The sequence below is a fragment of the Nannobrachium achirus genome (genome assembly GCF_963921795.1).
Source record: "Nannobrachium achirus genome assembly, chromosome: 24".
Classification (NCBI taxonomy): domain Eukaryota; kingdom Metazoa; phylum Chordata; class Actinopteri; order Myctophiformes; family Myctophidae; genus Nannobrachium; species Nannobrachium achirus.
The window spans coordinates 35447970-35469942 of record NC_137831.1 but is presented as its reverse complement, the minus strand read 5'-3'; the positions used below and the strand labels follow the sequence as shown (position 1 = coordinate 35469942).

General features: G+C 42.2%; 2 protein-coding genes across 4 annotated transcripts in view; both read right to left on the bottom strand.

Moving 5' to 3' along the window:
- LOC308309304 (C-type lectin domain family 10 member A-like) overlaps positions 1 to 21973 on the bottom strand; it is a 281075-nt gene that overhangs the window by 14876 nt on the left and 244226 nt on the right. For all 3 annotated transcript variants that reach the window (XM_080754845.1, XM_080754848.1, XM_080754846.1), the window contains one exon: positions 364 to 524. The gene's annotated coding sequence lies outside the window, so the exon portion shown is untranslated. The remainder of the gene's footprint in view (positions 1 to 363; positions 525 to 21973) is intronic.
- LOC308280255 (NACHT, LRR and PYD domains-containing protein 3-like) overlaps positions 19551 to 21973 on the bottom strand; it is a 33607-nt gene continuing 31184 nt past the window's right edge. The window contains exon 14 of the mRNA XM_080720516.1: positions 19551 to 21973. This exon is cut by the window's right edge and continues 244 nt beyond it. Within this exon, the coding sequence (XP_080576642.1) occupies positions 21637 to 21973 (337 nt within the window). The 3' untranslated portion in view covers positions 19551 to 21636.

Below are 21973 nucleotides of genomic sequence, written 5' to 3'. Positions count from 1 at the left end.
ACACACACACACACACACACACACACACACACACACACAGTCACTAAAGCCGTAAAATAAATCTATGTAGCCGGCATTGCATGACTCATATTGCTCATAAGTCATCATTGTCATCTATACTCAACTGGCTGGGGATACTGCTGGACAGAGGGCCCAATATGAGGGTCCTTTTATAGTTTGAGGGGCCCTCATGTTTGAGTGTCATCCCTTTTTTCACTTATTTCTTTACTTTTTTTACTTAAAAATGTAGAGTAACAAATCTTTTTTTACCCCCTTTTTCTTCCAAATGTAGTTCTAATGCCAAATGAATCCTCCTCACACACAATTCTGTGTTGTCACTGCTGTTGTAAACTATTGACTCACCTGCCAGTGAGGAGCCCCCACCAGGAGGATGTAGAGCCTTCGTCCTACTCCTCCCGTCCAACACTCCCTGCTGACAGGTGCCGCCCCCGGAACCTGTCAGAGGTGCTGGGGTTACAACCCAGGGACCCCTGGACACTGTCCCCATTGGCCTGGACCATGACCTGATAAATAAGGCAAAACATAACACTGTTGTTTACAACACATTGTAGAGGCTATCAAAGTATCAATGTTTCTCAAACTCTCTATCGTTTTATTCCACATCATGTCCTGGTTTGACCTTTGCTTCTACAGGTAGGCTACACTGAGCTGAGAGCAAAACAACTCTCTCTGTGTTTCTGGTTTGAGATTTAAAAAAAAAAGAGAAATATGTAAACAGACAAATGTGTCCATGGCCAAGCTGGCCCATGTCAGTTGTAAATGTTTGATGAAAAATGTTCTTTTCTTCATGTCATGTGCGATGAAAGCACTTACTGTACTGATAAAACACACAGTTATTTGATATACCATTTTCCAGGTTTTCTTCAGAATAGGTAGGGCAGTGATTTAACGAATGCAGAAATACTATAATTTCAAAATGTGTATCTCTCACATTGCTATACAGTAGCTACAGTATACAGTATGGCACATTAGGAGTACACTAGGCCTTTATAGGATACATTCAGGGCTAGCTGATGTCTACCTCACCTAGTCCACCTGCTGGCGAGTGCAGTTTATAAAACCTTACTTCTTAACAAAGCATAATAAAGATACATAATGTTATTCAGGAAGGCTTTGTTTTTTGGTTTCTACCAAAACCAAGTGCCACATTCATACAGACAAAATGTTATGCCGATGAAGAAGACATTAGACATTAGCACTGAATAAGCATGAGCTTGTACAGTTTACTGAACAACATCTCGCCTGAAGGCAAACTCCATGATCGTAATAGTACTGCATATTGCTGACTGCTGTGTTTTGGCCTGATGAAGGTCATGTGGCAGAACGTTTGGCTTTTATTTAAGAAGCATTTATTTGTCCAATTATGCAGAACCATCTCTCCTCATAGATACTAGAACCCCTGGTAAAGAAATAAAGATGTGAATATATGATCTGGCCTTTCTTGTTCTGTCATCTTAACTCAGGGCTGTGATGTGTTTGTGTGACATCACTGGAGGAGGAGAGCTCATACCTTTCTGCATCATTTGAATGCTACCAGCGACAAATCTACATAAACAATATTGTAGTTCCCATTTTCTGGAAGGACTGGAAGGTTTGGTGTTAAGGCTTGAATTATTGAGTGTGATTATTTATTATAAGGGATTATACATCTTTACTTCGACAGAACCGGTGCCCCAACCCGAGATATCAGCCACTCCTGCCTGGGTCAGTCTATGGGGGAACATCAGGCTCTGTATGACTGTAAGACTGCCTTGAAGGGTAATATCTCCCGCGAGCGGGGAACGCACACTGACTGTTTCCTGTTTCCTCACGCAGTTCAGCCCAATGCACAGAGGAACTCTCTTCAGCCAATCAAAATGTTGCATTTGCAACTGAACTGACTGAACAGAGCTTTTCAGGAAATGAGCTACAGTGCATGTGAGGCCAAGTTCTCCCTCAGTACTGTTTAGTTCAACTTAGTTCAGTGGATGTGATGTGATCTCATAGGCATTCTGTGACTGAGGCATGCCTGCACGCAGGAACACATAAAACAATGCTTGTGTAACAAAACGTGCAACTACTACTACTAGGCTACAAATATAAAGGCTGAATAAATTAACTCAATATACATAATTATAATATACCGTTTTAAAATAAGACACTGTCTGCGGGCGTGTGGAGATTAGGATGTTATGTAATTTCTATAGAAGCTGATTGCGTCACCGTCAGACTCAAAATACACCAGTGACACAGGGACCCGACTAGTGGTCAGATTGTGTAATCACAGTGCATTAAAGGAATCACTTTAGATTGTAATTAAAGAATATAAAAGATGAGTGTTAAAATTATTTCATTTACTTCTTTCTATTGTTTTAGAGATTCTTATTTCAGTGGTTGGGGGCATGCGTACAAGTGGCTAAATATGTCATTTTACACAGAATAAGTCCATTCCCAAGATACAATGCAACCTTTCATGGTTGGATGTGACTTATGGGGGCTAGAAGTGTTACTGTAAATAGCAACAAAGAAACTGCTGGCTTATTGTGTCTAAAAATACATATTTAGCCACTTGTACACATGTACACATGTCCCCATGCGTACGCATGCCCCACATTTTAGCATGGTAAACGCGATAAAACAATAGAACGAAGCAGATGAAAACATTTTAACTCTCACTTTTTCTCTTCTCTAATTACAATCTAAAATATGAACCCTTGGGGGCACGGTGGCGCAGTCAGTAGTGCTGTCGCCTCACAGCTAGAAGGTCCTGGGTTCGATTCCCGCCGGGGGACACTGTGGGTGCTGGGGGCGTGTTCCCTCCTCCGCGTCATCAGTGCCCACACCCTAGGTGGGGTTGGCAAAAGGGCCTTTCTGTGTGGAGTTTGCATGTTCTCCCTGTGTCTCCTAGGGTAGATACCCTCACAAAAACATGCAGTAATCCTGGTCTCTATAAAGCCTCCCCCTGGCCAGCCGGGGCGCGTGATGGAGGGGAATGGAACTGGTTGGAATAACGTGTTCCTTCCACGCGCTACGTCCAACCGGGGAAGCTCCCCCTGTCAGGTGATAAGAAGCCTGTTCACTCCTCATGCATTGAAGGAAGCATGAGCTCAGTTCGGGCCCTCCCCAGGTTGGCAGAGGGAGAGTAGAGCCCAGGATCACAGCTTAGGCAATTTGGCACCGGGTGAAAAAATGGGTTACAAAAATTGTGGGATAAAAAAAAAAGAAAAAAATATGAACCCTTGTTGTAAAAAAACTAAGTTAGCTGTTTTATTCTACACGTGTCCTGATGTGACCTGAGCTGTTTCTAGTTTGAGATAAAATAGAGAAATTAATAAACTGACGTCCATGTTCCACAACAGCAGTGTTGAGAGAGGATGACAACACAACACAAGTCATAAGCTAGGGAAATACTGGTACATAAAATAAGATTGTTGTGTTGTTGTGAAGCGTTCATGTCTTTCATATCACTTGGTAACAATCTGTTGTCTTTACATTAGTCCAGGAGGATGATTTCTCAAGGAGGCATCATGACATCTCCATGGAGCAAAAATAAAATATCGACTGAATCTTTTTTTGTTTATTCTATTTGTGAAACGGCATGAAATAATATATAAAATATTAGTGTCAGTAGCCATACAGCCCAGGGTTTTCTGGAAGTAATTTTATCTCTAATTTGATCACTTCAAATACTCTTTAATCTTAACTAATAACCGAAAATAGACTACCCGCCCGCTCAGAGCGTTGTAAGGTTGTAGATGGCCTATTTTGGGTGAGTGACATGTTTATGGAATCCAAATGAAACGACGGAGAACTTTATGGATCTCTGTCGTATGATATGTTGGCCTGTAGAAATGTAAATGGTTGTGAGACCTGTTGTCTCAAGGCATGCATTGGGAAACTTCACCTCAGAGACCACAGTTCTCACTCTGTTTTATGTTGCTATGGAAGCACTGAGAAGAAAGCTAATACATCGATTTCAAAATACATATTTAGTGTAAGATTTCACATAAATCCTGTGTCACCCTTTATTTTGCAGACAGCTCGAACACCTCACTGTACATGATCCTGTACATAATAACCAATGTAAAAACATCATTGAAACAACTTTAAAAGATATTTAAAAAAATAAGAAAACAAACAAAATAAGTAAAAAAAATAATATTATATAATGTTTTACTTCTTTTGTTTGTGTTTAGATTTTTTTATATCTTTTAAAATCTGATTTCTTTTTTCCTTAAAACATATTTTGTTGGGAAAAGTGCCTTACCCCTCTCCTTTGGAGAATGGATTGGCCGGGGTTCATTAGGTTAGGCTACTGAGAGGGACTGTGTGACTGTGATGGTGCTCCCATTAAAGGAGATGGCTGAGAGCATGTTTGTAGATGGACTATTTTCACTATGCAACAAGTTTCCATAATGATATCCAAATGACTGAAATCAACCGTGGTGACCATACAGTAGATATAAAACCTAGAGATACCTCTTTCTCTGCTGCGGTGGAAACGCCATCTCTTGTTCATCTTCATCAAACAGGGAGTCATCCTCAGAGAAGGACTGAGGCTTCTAAAGCAGGAGGGAGAAATGTTTTTGTTGATGGTTCATTTAAAGTAAAAGTCCATCTCTCTCTCTCTCTCTCTCTCTCTCTCTCTCTCCCTCTCTCTCTCTCTCTCTCTCTCTCTCTCTCTCTTAAACAGGAGACAAAGGGTTAAAAAATAATATATATACAGTATATCCACAACTTTCCAACATCCCATCATGCATTGCGCAGAAGGCGTGCGGCAGCTTCCGGCACCGCAGCCGAGTGTGATCTACAAGCTCACAATGGTTGCATCTGCGACGTGACGTGAGCTTGTATGTCTGCTGTTCTCCGGAAGTGTCCCACAGATAATGCTACAGTAAATTATTGCAGAAACAGGTGGATATGCTTATTATTATTATTAGATTAGTATTGAATAGAAACATGTTCTGGTCAGTCATTACCATTCTGAGTACTGTCTGTTACCAAGACAAAATTCAACTCATGTATTTATTGCGACCGAAGGTCGCAGTATACCATGAGAAATGTCGTAGCGTGTCTGTCCGTCCTTCCTTCCTTCAGTCCTTCCGTACAGGAAGTGATGTCACGTGACATCACCTCATCAAAGATCAAACCCTGGATATTCATACTGTCACTGTGACATCACAGGTGATATCACAGTGACAGCCCATATATGGGTATCCCTTTTATGCCCATATATGAAGATCCCTGATGTCATTGATATATATCACTGGCCAGATGGCAAAGGAATGGCCCATGTCCCATATTAACATATGTTTTATACCGATATATGGAGATTCTTATATTATCAATATTAAGGACATTATTAAAGATATTATGTTATCAATATTAAGGACATATCTGGGAATGCCGCCCATATTTGGTAATGCCTATATATTGGCATGTTTTGATAAAATTGTTTACCATCATGCAGGGGTCTCCATATATGAGTAACTGGTCCCATACACATCACTGGCCAGATGGCCAAGAATTGGATCGCCTTTAGGACGAGGTCGCATGTCGCCCTGAGGCGTCTTACTAGTTTCAGTTCTACATTGCATAGTTGCTACTGTACATTAGTCTATATGCTGCCTATGGTCATTCACTAAGGAGAGGGGGGGGGGGGGATGCCCACTATTCCTGTTACCATTCACTGTGTCTTCTTCTGTTTTTACAGAAGTAACACTTCTTACAGAATGTGGACATTACTTGTTAGATGTTAGATTTCACTACTACACAAGATATGCCAGGGACCCCCAAAAGAATGGCATTTCTCTCTGGGACGGTGGGACCCCAATTTATAAATAAATGTTAGGCCTAATTTAACTCTGAGAGTGTACAAATGGAACTTGGTTCCATTTCATATCTGAGTTACAGAGTCCATTTGGTTCCCATCTCTGATCAAGGACCCCTGGGGGTCCCCAGACCCCACTTAATTTGAGAACAACTGATCTAAATACCTGTAATGATGTGTAACCCAGTGGTTCAGTGCTTGAGGTGGTTCCAGGGGCTCCAGGTTGTCCACGGGGAGAAGGGCAGCACGCAGCCCGGGGACGAGGCTCTCTGTGCGGGGCTGCTGGAGGCTTCACTCCGGCCTCTTTTCCTCCTCAACCGCATGATGTCCTGTGGTCGCTTGAAGCTGGGAGAGAATCCGTCCTGTTGGGACTGTGGACAGCTGGTGACACCATGAGCTGATTGAGCTAATCCAAACAGCAACGACAACACGTGGCTTTTCTTTACAGTTTGATGTGGCGCTGGTTTGTTTTCATCGACTTCTGTCTTCTACACTTTGAGTTGGAGAAGAATGTATTTAGGCCACTAGGTGGCAGTATGCAGTAAGCTAAAGGCAGATAAGTCACATCTGCAAGCTATTGGGACAGTTAAGCCTGGTGACGCGAGGTTAGTCAACTTTGTGCCATAGACTGCTCTGTTACTGAACCTCAACACATAGAGAGACTATCAAAAAAGCATAACAAACAATTCTTTCACGTTAACGTTTTCACATTTGACTAATGGCTTTATAACTATATGGACATCTCTGTTCGTGTTCACCTTATAGATTAAATCATACTTTTGTACATTCTCCTTTTTTCCTGACAAGGCAGTGTTATTTCCATCCTGGTATATTACTCACCCAGCAAACATTTTGAGGTATATTAGACATCTAATATACATCTAAACTTATACCAGACGTCTAAGTTTATACGTATAAAAATGGTCTAGATTTGCAAGTTTTTTAGACGTCTAAACTTAGACTAGACGTCTAATATACGTCTAATAGACGTCTAAGTTTATACCTGGGTCTAAATTTAGACTTCTAATAGACGTCCGGCCGTAAGGTCTAAATATAGACGTCTATTAGACGTCTAAATTTAGACCCAGGTATAAACTTAGACGTCTATTAGACGTATATTAGACGTCTAGTCTAAGTTTAGACATCTAAAAAACTTGCATATCTATACCTCTGGTAGACCATTTTTTATACGTATAAACTTATACTTCTAGTTCAAATTGTTTAGTGGGCACTTCTTCATGTATTATGTTTAGGCTACTTTCCCATAAATAAACGTTTTCTTTTAGATTCTATAGGCCAGGGGTGCCCAAAAGGTAGATCGTGATCAACCAGTAGATCACAAAGGCTGTGCAGGTAGATGATCATATGACATATAATATATGTAATTAGTATTAAAACTCATCTTTTTGGCATCTGTCACTTAAGGTGACTTGATTGATTGACATCAAGAAGGGCCATGTTGAGCTCGTCATTTTAAAAGTAACTCTCAAGTCAAAAAAGTGTGGGCACCCCTGCTATAGGCCAACAAACATTGTAGGCTATGCTCTACAGCACAAACTGCAGTGTTCATTTATCCATTTATAAATCTGAGAGTAGGCAAATGCACCATTCATCTCTGGCTCAGGTTGTGAGCACCACAAACACTAAAAAAGGGCTCTTCAATTGGGGGTCCAGGTCAGGACCCCTATTAGTCCAGTCATTTTAGGGTTAGACCTCAGACAAATTGCAATAGTAGCAAACTCAACTGATTTTGTATCCCCATTATGTCCTTAGTGAGGGAAAAAAAGTCCCAAGGAATCCCACCAGGGCAAAGTTTTGAAAACGACCTACCTACCTTCAATTACTATACACTACAATATAACGGAAAAAATGACTGAAAAAAAATCTGCTTTAAGTGGGATATGAGGGGTCAAACTAGGTGTTTTTAATTATTCTGAATCCATTGCAAGCATTTGTTTTGCATGAAAAACATTCCTTGGGCTAAAAACGGACCCCAAAAGACTGAAAATTGATGAAAATTGACGTTTTGAGTGGCCATTTCTGGCCCAAGGAATGTTTTTCGTGCAAAACAAATGATTGCAATGGATTCAGAATAATTAAAAACCCCTAGTTTGACCCCTCACATCCCACTAAAAGCAGATTTTATTTCAGTAATTTTTTCCTTTATATTGTAGTGTATAGTAAGTGAAGGTAGATAGGTCATTTTCAAAACTTTTCCCCGATGGGATTCCTTGGGACTTTTTTTCCCTCACTAAGGACATATTGAGGATACAAAATCAGTTGAGTTTGCTACTATTGCAATTTGTTCCAGGTTTGGCCTAATTTTGGCCTAAAATGACTGGACTATATAGTGTCCTCAGAGTTACTACAGGGGGGGCTGCCAAATCTTTTTGTAATAGGATCCTTGTTTTAAACTTTTTTTTTACATTAAACACCCTACTAGCATCGCTATTCTGAGGAGAACTTTAGCAAAACATAGAAGATCTACAAGTTCACAATGCCTCATTGTGAGCTTGGGCAAAGAGGTTTGGTGTAGATGGAAAAAATAGCAGACTAAGTACAGAGTGAAAGGTCAAGTTAAAGTGAAACATTTAAGTTCTGCAATAAGGCCTACAGGTTTTGACATGAATCCAGCATTATATCGTTCTGTCAAACAAATATGAAGCCATCCATGAAATCTATGAAAAGTGGGGGTCCATGTATCCATGGCCAGTGGGGGGAACTGGGTTCATTGTATAATGGCCTTGATACTAGATGATACATAGACTTTTGGAGTCATTAATACACACAGACAGACTATAGATCAGTGGTTCTCAAAGTGGGGTCTGGGGTCACCCATGGGTCCCCAGCTAAATCATTATAGTTAGGGACCAAATGGACTCTTCTGAGCATGTACAAATGGAACCAAATAATTGTACACTCTCAGAGGGAGAACCCCAAACTGAGAGTCTTTGAATTTAAAAAGTGTGAGCCCTCACAGAGATGAATCAATAGATCCTATCTGCTGCTTTAACCTTCTGATAGCAGCTTCCTCCAACTCAGTATAATAACCGAAATACAACAATGTATTGTTTTCTATTGTAATAGTGTTACAGCCCCAGTCTAGGAGAACCAAGTAGTGGAAGAAATATGTTAAAAAGGTGTTCACTTCCGGCAGAAAGCGTGAAAATTTGCACCTAGGGGTATTTTTGTGCGCTGAATTCAAAAATTGATGGTCCCAAGCACTTTTCTCAAATTCACTTTTCTCTAATTCACTTATCATAGGGTTAGGGTTAGGAAAAAAAGACCCCCCAAAAATCTTCTTTAAGTAGCATGTGAGGGGTCTATCTAGGGGGTTTTGATTCTGAATCCATTCCAAGCATTTTGTTTTGCACAAAAACATTCCTTGGGCAAGAAATGGACCCCACAAAACTATGGTTTAGTAATGAGTCATCACTTTTCACAGTTGTGTAGGGTCCATTTCTTGCCCATGGAATGTTTTTCGTGTAAAACAAATGCTTGCAATGGATTCAGAATCATGAAAACCCCCTAGATAGACCCCTCACATGCTATTTAAAGAAGATTTTTGGGGGGTCTTTTTTCCCTAGTATGGTAAGTGAATTAGCGCCACCAGATCCCATGGGAAAAGTGCTTGGGACCGTCAATTTTTGAATTCGGCGCACAAAAATACCCCTAGGTGCAAATTTTCACGCTTTCTGCCGGAAGTGAACACATTAGCCTATTTTTGTTATATATTTATTCCCCTAAAGGCTCCACAAAAAACCACCAGCAAGCAGGAAGTCAGCCATGAAATAAAAAATGTTTTATTCAGAGTGGTTTACTGTTAGAAAATAATAACCAAAAAGTAAATCTACCAAAACGTAACTAACCTAAATGATTTCATTAAGTGTCCCAGCGAAGCTTTGCCAATGCCAAGCTCTGCGGGACAGACATATGGACGGATATACATACACAAAAAGCTGATGTAGGAGCAACAGTTAACGTATACACACACACACACACACACACACACACACACACACACACACACACACACACACACACACACACACACACACACACACACACACACACACACACACACACACACACAGTGACTGACAGTGAAGAAAGGTTACTTGGAAAGACACTTCTCCGACAAAGTGAGACTGACTGTCAGAGAAACAGAATAAAGGAAGTGAAAGTAGGCTCTGCCGTGTACAGAACAGGAAGCTGGTTCATGTGCTGTCAGTAAGCGATATTTTAAGTCATGCATTTTGTCTCCATGAGCAGCAACTGCACAGCTATGGTGCAGACAGAGAAATAAATTATATACTTTCTGTCAAATCACAAATAATGTCACAACACAAAGGGGTATGTTTAACCGACAGGCCAGTTCAGGGATCCAGCTCTGACTCTAACCAACAGAGTGTACATACTAAACTACCACAAAAAGTTAGGAAACTTTACTTTACAAGGTACAACTTGTAAGTATTGGGCATTTGTGGAATGAGCAGCACAGCTACACTTGTGGGTAGCGTAGCGACCCCAAAAATGTGCCAAAATGTCCTTTGATTCTCCAACAAGGAGGACAGTTCATTCAGTGTGTAAGGGCCAGGGTTCATTCAGTGTGTATAGTAAGGGGATTTTATAAGATATTTGACCAATCTGCGAAGTAAATTGTTACCAAGAAACTTCTTCACCAATGTGTTTCTAAAGGTGTGTAATAATATGTACTAAAAGGTTGAAATTCAACTCCGGGGGAAACCTCATAAAAAACTGATTTGTGTTTGTGTCCCATTAATTTACTATACAGGAAAAGAAATACAAAAAATAAACATGCTTTAAGTAGCATGTGGTCAAACTAGGTTTTTTTCATGATGACCGTTTTGTAGGGGGCATTTTTAGCCCACGGAATGTTTTTCATGCAAAAAATGAAAAACCCCTATGTTGACCCCTCACATGCTACTTAAAGCATATTTTTTTTGTATTTTTTTTTTTAGTAAAGTTAATGGGACACAAACACAAATCTTTTTTTATCAACCTTTTAGTACATATCGGTGTCACTACTAATGACAACAAGACTAAATACTCATACCGATTGTTTTAGTCTCCGCCAGGCCGAAGGCATAGCCGTGACTATGTTTTCACTGATTTCGCCCCTGTCCGTCCGAGACCGTGCGTCAGTGTGTGTGTGGGGGGGGGGGGGGGGGGGGGGGGGGGGGGGGTCAGGGTAGGGTTAGGTTTAGGCATAGTTTTACTGAGGTTAGGGTTAAGTTTACGTTTAGGCATAGTTTTATTGAGGTTAGGGTTAGGGTTAACCCAGCCAGCACGCCCACATGGGTCCCGCATGGGTACGAGTTGGGCTACTTGGGTACCACGTGGGCATGGGCTTGATGTGGGCAAATTACATGGGTCCCACGTGGGATACATGTGGGATACCTGGGCATGGGTTGGAAGTGGGCTTTCCCACATGGTTCCCACATGGGCTACACGTGGGCTAACTGGGCATGGGATTGAAGTTGGCTGGCCCAAGTGGTTCCCACGTGGGCTACATGTGGGATAACTGGGCATGGGATGGAGGTGGGCTGGCCCAAGTGGTTCCCACATGGGCTACATGTGGGCTAACTGGGCATGGGATGGAAGTGGGTTGGCCCACGTGGTTTCCGCGTGGGCTACATGTGGGCTAACTGGGCATGGGATGGAAGTGGGCTGGCCCACGTGGTTCTCGCATGGTCTACATGTGGGCTAACTGGGCATGGGTTGGAAGTGGGCTTGCCCACGTGGTTCCCGCATGGTCTACATGTGGGCTAACTGGGCATGGGATGGACGTGGGCTGGCCCACGTGGTTCCCGCATGGGCTGCATGTGGGCTAACTGGGCATGGGATGGAAGTGGGCTGGCCCACATGGTTCCCGCATGGTCTTCATGTGGGCTAACTGGTCATGGGTTGGAAGTGGGCTGGACCACGTGGTTCCCGCATGGGCTGCATGTGGGCTAACTGGGCATGGGATGGAAGTGGGCTGGCCCACGTGGTTCCCGCATGGGTTACATGTGGGCTAACTGGGCATGGGATGGAAGTGGGCTGGCCCACGTGGTTCCCGCATGGGCTACATGTGGGCTAACTGGGCATGGGATGGAAGTGGGCAAGCCGACATGGTTCCCGCATGGGCTGCATGTGGGCTAACTGGGCATGGGATGGAAGTGGGCAAGCCCATGTGGTTCCCGCATGGGCTACATGTGGGCTAACTGGGCATGGGATGGAAGTGGGCAAGCCCACGTGGTTCCTGCATGGGCTACATGTGGGCTAACTGGGCATGGGATGGAAGTGGGCTTGCCCACGTGGTTCACGCATGGGCTACATGTGGGATAACTGGGCATGGGATGGAAGTGAGAGTATGTTTTAGCCCCTGTCCGTCCGTGCGTGCGTGTGTGCGTCCATGTGCACGCACGCACGCACACACGTGCGTGCATGCGTGCGTCCGTCCGCCCGTCCGTCCGTCTTCTAGCTAATCTCCGGTGCCGTTGGCTTTTTCTCTGCCAAACTTTGCACACACACACTCCCTGGATCCCAATTCAGAACCTTTGCCCCACAATTTTTCACTTGGCCCTGTTCTAGCGCCACCATGAGGTAGATGTTTGCAAAATCCATTTATGTAAACTACCCATAGAGATGTTGCCCACAAATCATGCACATCGGTAGACAGTATGAGTAAGAGTCTTTCATTTTCTTTGTTGTCAACTAAATCTCAAGAGAATATGAACTTTATCAAATGACACAATGCATTCCACTATCATGGTCTTGTATGTGTGAGCCAATTTGTGTGTGTGTGTGTGTGTGTGTGTGTGTGTGTGTGTGTGTGTGTGTGTGTGTGTGTGTGTGTGTGTGTGTTGTCTAAACTTGAATGCAAATATATGGCATTTAAATATAAATACGACTTGACGATGCTCACTTCCTAACTGTGAAGTGGCAAACCGGTTTTGGGGGTACAATAGCCGTCTAACCTCTCCCATTTGAAAAGATATGCTAAGGACCCCAGTAAATGAAGACTGCACTGATTCTCAACCATTTTAATTCAAGTTTGACACGTTTGATATGTCTGAGTCTGAGACCCCGTCAGACTCAACTCAAACTTCAACACGTTGTGAGCTTGTAGATGTGCTATTTTTTTAATAATTGTTTAGTGAGGTTCTGTTACAGTAGCTTATACATAGTAGCCTACAATGTATATCAAACCCCCACATTTTTGGCAGCAGATGTGCTATTTTCAAACATTTTCAAACAGTTTGATGATAATACTTTCGTACTTTTAAGTACATCTTGTATTCCAGACTTTTACTTGTAACAGAGTATTTCTGTACTGCCATATTGATACTTTTAATTGAGTAAAATATTTGACTACTTTTTTCCACCATTGTCCATAGGACATAAGGAGAGATAAGAGGAAAAAAAGATAACTGAGTCTTTAGTTTTCTTTTTTGTCTACTAAATCTCAAGAGAATATGAACTTTATCAAAATGCAGTTGTACTGTTTTAACTCTGACTTTGTATTTTAACCGTTATGTTTTTTTCTCTAGGACATATGGAAACAATGCATTCCACTATCATGGATTTAATTTCATTTTGCACAGTTTAAAAGTAGCTTAAATTATAAAACACCTCTAAAAGTGGATTACACACAAAAATACATTAAATTATAAAACTACAGATTAGGCCTATATAATTAGGCCTATACTGCTCCATAAACTCCCTGCAGTCAATAGACTTCAACAGAATCAGAACCGCCCCTTTCACAGTGGAGAGAGAGAGAGAGGGAGAGAGAGAGAGAGAGAGAGAGAGAGAGAGAGAGAGGGGGGGGGGGGCAGGGAGAACTGGCCAATCAGATGCAGCCCTTTGTTATTTGAATTCCCAGAGCGGTTAGTCCACACACAAAGACATACAGACAGAATTTCACAGGTACTGCAGAGCTGCTGCTAGTGTGTGCTATCTTACAACGAAACATGAACTGCATACTGCGTGTCATCATTTTTGCTGCTTTTTTCATTTCTTCAATTATTCAATCTTCATTCTTCGATTGGAAAACTAATTTAAGGTAAGAAACTAGTCTTATTGTGTGTGTGTGTGTGTGTGTGTGTGTGTGTGTGTGTGTGTGTGTGTGTGTGTGTGTGTGTGTGTAAAGTGGTGTAAAGTAACTAAGTACATTTACTTAAATACAATTTTGAGGTAATTGTACTTAACTTGAGTATTTCCAATACTTTTACTTCTACTCCACTACAACTCGGATCCAAATATTGTAGCCTACTTTTACTCCACTACATTTATTTGAAAACTTTAGTTACTAGTCACTTTGCAGATATAATTATAATATAAAACATACATACTTTGGCCTACTTTATTTTATACCATGGCTATTTGAAAATAGCCTATCTACAAGCTCACAACGCATAGGCTTATATACCTGCTATTTTCAAACAGTTTATACTTTTACTTTTAGTACATTTTGATGCAAATGCTTTCATACTTTTTTAATTCTGGACTTTACTTGAGTACATTTACATTGCAGTATTGATACTTCTACTCAAGTAAAAAATGTCAGTACATTATCCACCACTGTGTGTGTGTGTGTGTGTGTGTGTGTGTGTGTGTGTGTGTGTGTGTGTGTGTGTGTGTGTGTGTGTGAGAGAGAGAGGGGGGAGGGGTCAAATTATTTTAAAGGGATTAAAGTATCTTTATGTGAGACATTTAGAGTGAAAGTCTTTAACTCAAATCTTTGCTTGTGGGGGTCCCTGGAACAAAATAATTTGCGCAGGGGGTCCATCCTTGGAACAAACTATTTTGAGATGGGGGTCCGTGGCCAAATACATATTTTGGGGGTCCTCAATTAACCACTGATATAGGCAGATTCTACACATGTCTTAAATCCTTTTTTTTTAAACAAAAAACATGTTGCTAGCAGTGGTTCCCATTCTTTGTCATGTGGAGTACCACCAAAATTACATGTATTTGGTCACAGACCCCCAACGCAAAATATTTTGTTCCAGGGACCCCCAGAAGCAAATATTTGAGTTAAAGATTGTCACTCTAATTTTGGTGTATTCTGCATCTAGCTTAATGGCATAGTCACATCATGCGAGCTACTAGTTGGTAAGCCCTTTTGGGACCACTGTCTGGTCACAAGTTTTGCTGAGATTCTTCACTGTGAGAGTGTGAATCAGTGCTGTCTGGTTTCATCATTTGGTTCAGAAGAATGCATAGCATATTTGAAGTGGTAAAACCAGCAATTTAATGCATAATGGATCACTCTACGCTTGTTGATAGATTGAACAGTTATCAGATTCTTACAGGGATATTTCACTAGAAATTCTAGACTAATTTCAAACTTATTTAGTTTCTGACCAATGTTTTTTTATAAAGGGGTTGCCAATCTACAACCTCACAGCATATTGCATAGCGGTGTATCATTTTTATTGTTATTTTCAAATAGCTGATTCATCATGTATATATAATTGGTTAAATTTAGATACATTTTGATCCTTATATGAACTTTTAGCTGGGGACCCCATTGGACCCCTAATTTTGAAGCACTGCACCAGTGGTTCAAAATTACATATTCTGAATAGGATCACATCCTAAAAAGTTCATACTTGCATCAAAATCATTTAACCAGTATTTACATCAGCTATTTAACAATAGCCAATCAACAAGGTCAAATCGCACCGCTATGCAATGTGTTGTGAGTTTGCAGATCGGCAATCACATTAATTGGCTTCAAAATTATTCAAGCGTTTCTAGTGATCCCTGTTTGATCCCTATTTCTAGTGAACCCGTTTCCTGATCCCTGATAATCGTTCAATGAATTAATCTGTCAGCAAGTTGAGACTACTAAAATAAGAATGCTATGTATTCTATTGCGAGTTGATCACTTCAAGTATTCCTTCACCATGATTCACCAGGAGCTGGGTGGCTATACAATATTCAAATCAATATACATTATTTTAAGCATTATTATGATTGTGTTACAGATTTTGTGGCATCATGGAATCACTTGGTTGTGCTCGGACCAAACGACGGCGAATCAAAGCCAGAGTTGCAGTGTACGTGAGTCCCCGAGAGTGAGCCGCTCGAGTGACGACCAGAGTCCAAGCAGTGCACGTGGATCCCCGAGAGTGAGGAGCTCCACTTGAAAGGCAGAGTGGGAGCACTCCCAATTCCAGTGTAGTGGAGTTGTATGAAAAACTCCTGATCCAGTATGAGAAGACGCAGGAGGATCTCAAAAGGCTGACGGCGTTAGTGAACCAGGTGCTCAGGAACCAGGCTCCTCCTCTGGCTGTGTCGTTGTTGGAACCACCTGCAGGAGCAGACTTCCCACTGAAAACCGTTGCGGATGTCGATTCCATGAACGAGAAGCTGAGCGACTCTGCGTTCTTGTCTGGAGTTGTAAGTTTGAATCTTATTCACTTGAAAATGTGCTAGTATTGTATTGGTACATGTCAGTGGGGGGAAATGGAGCAAGCAGTGAAAGTGTGATAAGATAGATTGACTGCTTGTTGCTGTTCACTTACAGCTTTTCCTTCCTGTGACTTTTTCCATACACTCAGGTTGCCATGGTGGGTGATATCGGAGGTGTTTCGCTGGATGATGCTACCAGACGAATGATGTCGTACCTCCTGTCACATGATCTGGCAAAACAGTTCAACCTTTTTGGACGTAACGACAAGAGGAAGTTCAGAGACCTGCGCCTTTATGATGTCATATATGGTATGTTTGAGTATTGAATTGCTTTGTGTAACTTTACTTTATATGTCACTTTAATTAAATGTTTTAATTTTAAGGCATGCCACAGTATGAATAATGGTGTTAGTTTATGCTTCACACGTGAGTCTCGCCCGCCTCAACTGTAACCAGCTGTCAGTTAGATCCTTTTCCTTTTCCTCATTCACAGATCTGCTGATCATTACAATCCAATTACAATCCATTACAATCCAATCTGAGCTCTCACTCTGTACGGGAGGCTCCTTTAAATACGACTTGCATTCACTATAGCTCTCCTTGGTTTTGATCTTGGATATGCTGCCTCCGCTAACATGTCAAAATATTGCTATTGTACTACTATTGTAACCCTATGGGGGTTTTTGCTTAAAGTTCCCTGGTTTTGCATAGCAAGCAAGCATGAACAAAATTCAGGGAACATCCTTAATGCCAAGTTTAACTGTATTACAATTGTTGCAATAAATGAGTGTTCCTGATTAAAATATACAGCAGAGGAAACGGGGTGAAAAAAAATTGGAACTGATGTCACTCAAAAAGGTTTCATATTCCATCATTCTAACAGTTGTCTTCTTGTCATTTCTTTTAGGGGGACTTAAGAAAAACCCTATCACACAAGAGACCAACCACCAGGCTGCAGAAAAGGCCATCTCCAAGTGGTTCATTGGTGCTCGCGATAGAGGTGGGAACAGAGTCAGAGGTCAGACTGTACAGCGTCCTCAGCTGGATGATGCACCTCCCCAGTAGACCAAGTCTCTGTCTCTCTATCTCTCCCCTCAGCAGCACAATGCTGCCCTGTGGTTGGCTCAAAGAAACACCCACACGCACAGTGTTTGTTTTTGGACAATTTTTATCCATCATTTTGTTCTGTTTGCAGTCTGTGGAGCAGCTTTTTCCATTTTAAGTGTGTTTTTTTATATACCACATGTACATACAGTATGTATATTTGCTGTGACACTGCTTCTCTTTATGTACATTTGATGTGTGTTCTCTGGCTCTTGGCTCATGCAACACCCACACACACAGTGTTTGTCTGTGGAGCTGTTTTTTCCCCTCCTTTTTACATTTTTTAAGTGATTTTAAGTGTTTTTTTGTATATACCATATGTACATATACCGTATGTATATTTACTCTGACACTGCTGCTCTTTATGTACATTTGCTATCTGTGCCTTTTGACACTGCATGCTCTTGACACTGCTGCTCTTTATTTACATTGTGTTTGTATTAACACAATTTTTGTTTAATAAACTTTGTCAAAATATATTGTCTACTTTCATCCTTGCAAAAATATTTCATGTGTTTACTGTTTACAATTATTAATATGGTTGATGTCTAGGACCAAAAGGAACCATCGCACATCGAAGGCCCAGTCAGAAACTACTTACATTTGCCTAGGAGCAAGGTTGAGCCCACTTGGATCCCACATTTATCCCCTATGGTTCCGACATAGAATTGCCTAGGTGGGACCACGTGGGCTTGCCCAAGTGGTTCCCACCTGAGTCCTAAATAAATTTGCCAAGGTGGGGCCCACCCAGGGCCCATGTATAACCCATGTAGAGCACATGCGGGCTAGCCCAAGCGGCTCCCACCTGGGTCCCATATAAATTTGCCAAGGTGGGGCCCACCCAGGACCCATGCAGAACCCACCCAGAGCCTACGTGGGCTAGCCCAAGCGGCTCCCACCTGGGTCCCATATAAATTTGCCGAGGTGGGGCCCACCCAGGACCCATGCAGAACCCACCCAGAGCCTATGTGGGCTAGCCCAAGCGGCTCCCACCTGGGTCCCATATAAATTTACCAAGGTGGGGCCCACCCAGGACCCATGCAGAACCCACCCAGAGCCTACGTGGGCTAGCCCAAGCGGTTCCCACCTGGGTCCCATATAAATTTACCAAGGTGGGGCCCACCCAGGACCCATGCAGAACCCACCCAGAGCCTACGTGGGCTAGCCCAAGCGGCTCCCACCTGGGTCCCATATAAATTTACCAAGGTGGGGCCCACCCAGGACCCATGCAGAACCCACCCAGAGCCTACGTGGGCTAGCCCAAGTGGCTCCCACCTGGGTCCCATATAAATTTACCAAGGTGGGGCCCACCCAGGACCCATGCAGAACCCACTCAGAGCCCACGTGGGCTAACCCACGAGGGACCCTTGTGGAAACCGCGGACATTCCCACATAGAACCCACGTGGGCTAGCCCAAGTGGTTCCCACCTGGGTCCCATATAAATTTGCCGAGGTGGGGCCCACCCAGAGCCCATGTAGAACCCACGTTGAGCACACGTGGGCTAGCCCAAGTGGTTCCCACCTGGGTCCCATATAAATTTGCCGAGGTGGGGCCAACCCAGGGCCCATGTAGAACCCACGTTGAGCCCACGTGGGCTAACCCACGAGGGACCCTTGTGGAAACCGCGGACATTCCCAGGTGGGGCCCATGTAGGGAAGCCCAACTCATACCCATGCGGGACCCATGTGGGCGTGCTGGCTGGGAAGGTTAGGGTACCGTTGGAACAATGTCCCATTGTTCCAACGGCACTGTTTGTGTGTATTAATCTCTATAACCAGACATCTGCATTTGAACACAGTATCTGTAGGCAAGGGACCAATTATTGTTATTTGTTGTGAGTGACATAAATGACTGTTTGAGATCAGATTTGAGAGGGTAGAGCTTCCATACTGAGACACAATAATTTTTAACCACCTGTGAATGTGGGGCAAACCTGGTGATGACCAACAGTTTTCATGCCAGTCTGAACATAAATGTGTCTTGTGTGAAAATAGCCCTGGAAAAGAAAATCTCTCTATTGCCCTTGAGATTCAGGGAAAAATATGTCCAAAAACCAATACCATAAATAAGTGAAGAACATCAGATATACAATCAGATCACCTTTATTTTATTATGAAAGTACAAAAAAAAAAAGTAACAGATCATAACAATGTCACATAATAAATGTACTATTAACACAATGCATCACTGATTGGTTGTTACAGTATGCGAAAATATGAAACAAATACAAAACAGAACATGGGTCAGTCTTCACACTCTGAAGCCCATATGAACCATATTTACAAAGTCTAAATATTAACAGGTTCACAAATGCTCATAATTTTGGCAAATTAACAGTGGAGTGGAGTGAGAAGATTTAAGAGTCATATGTTGTAAGTTAACCCTACGTTTTAACAGCGGGCAACAGCTGGCTAAAATCTCCAAGTGGACGTTCCTGGCGTCATTACCGTGCGTCCTCCATTGCATAAACAATGCAACACATGAATTTGATTGGCTATCGCTGGACGATGTCGCCCAAAGATAAAATATTTTCATGTTTTGGACGACGTTCCACAGCCCAGTTTTCGACCATCGCCTGATATCGCCAGTAGTTTCCGGGTCCCATTGACAAATAGCGCACTTCCGGAAAATACAGCCGGCTGTCGCCCGCTGTTAAAATGCACCACAGCTAGTCTCACTAGAGAGCAGTGAAAACCTGACATCAACATAATGACTTGGAGTTGTGTCAGTGGAGAGGAGACTCAATACAACTGACGGGAGATTATAAAAAACAACAAACATCACATCCTGGTGTCTTTGTGAGTCAAATGAGCAGCTGTTGAAAACAATAATCACTTCCTGCCTTTATTTACATTTCACTATACAATGTCCATGTTGTAAATGAGACAAGACTATGGTAAATTACATTGAATTAAATGTTTTCACCCTGGTTTGTGTGTGTGTGTGTGTGTGTGTGTGTGTGTGTGTGTGTGTGTGTGTGTGCGTGCGTGCGTGCATGCGTGCGTGCGTGCGTGTGTGTGTGCGTGCGCGTGTGTGTGTGTAAAGTACTAAGTTAAGTATGTCTGTGGGTTTTATAAAAATGTTACCAATGAGAAGAATTCACAAGAGCTTGTGACTAAATAATAAAATAAAATAATAACTACGTTGAATCCATTTTTTCTGTTTTCTGAAAAGGAACAGTTTTGGACATGAGCTTGTAGATTGTCTATTTTTAACATGCAGCAAAATTTAAAATCAGGCATTACGACGCCGCCACGGCAAAATACATGTTAGTCGACTAAATCAACTGTAGATTAAGTTGACTAAATCTGTATGATATTTAGTCGACTAAAACTAGACTAACACTAAAACATTTCACATGACTAAAATCTGACTAAAACTAAATTGAATTTTATTCAAATGACTATGACTGAAACTAAATCAAAATGTGCTGTCAAAATCAACACTGGTGTGTGTGTGTGTGTGTGTGTGTGTGTGTGTGTGTGTGTGTGTGTGTGTGTGTGTGTGTGTGTGTGTGTGTGTGTGTGTGTGTGTGTGTGTGTGTGTCGTTGCTGTCGGGCAGACACCTCTTATCTCAATAGTTCAACTTTATATGTTTTCTTTTCTCGTAAATTAACATCCAGCTTCATCATACAAGAGTGTTGCAGTAGTAGTGAAAATAGCAGATCTACAAGCTCATATAAAAAAGGATGGTTTTGGACATACCATGTTTCCACACCATGCACAGCAACGATATGTGTGTGTAGAATGTGTGTGTGTGTGTGTGTGTGTGTGTGTGTGTGTGTGTGTGTGTGTGTGTGTGTGTGTGTGTGTGTGTGTGTGTGTGTGTGTGTGTGTGTGTGTGTGTGTGCGTACATGTGTGTGTTCAGAGTGAACTATAATTTCAGTACTGTATGTGAGTATGTGTGTATACTCTAAGTGCGTAATGTATGTGTACGTGTTTACTGTACGTGTGTGTATTTATGTGAGTGTGTGTTTACTGTGTATTGTGTGTATTGTATGTGTGTGTGTGTGTGTGTGTGTGTGTGTGTGTGTGTGTGTGTGTGTGTGTGTGTGTGTGTGTGTGTGTGTGTGTGTGTGTGTGTCTGTGTGTGTGTGTGTGTGTGTGTGTGTGTGTGTGTGTGTGTGTGTGTGTTTGTAGATATGTTTTGGGGTGTGCACATGTTCATGTGTGTGTGTATGTGTGCACATGCGTTTGTTTTATGATGTGTGTACATAGTGTAGCATCACATCAGTGTGTGTTCCTACAGGACACAGGATGTTACTGAACCTCCTACATCTGACACAGAGACACTGAGGAACCATAAGTGATCCTAGTACCTTCTGTATCCTTATGTATTGTAAACCTCCAGCACCCAAACCCAGCATAGAGTGGTTCAGTGAACTTTGACTGGAAGGTGTACAGGTGTGCCAGGTTGTCAGATGACACTCTGTAGAAGGACAGAGTGCCAGCGGGACAGTCGACATACACTGCTACTCTGTGGGAGGAGCCAGAGGGACGGACACGGAGGTCAGTCTCCTTCTTATTGTACCGGACAGCATACCTGTCTTCATCATCATCACATACCAGACACCAGGACATGTCATTGCCTCCTAACGCACAGTCAACA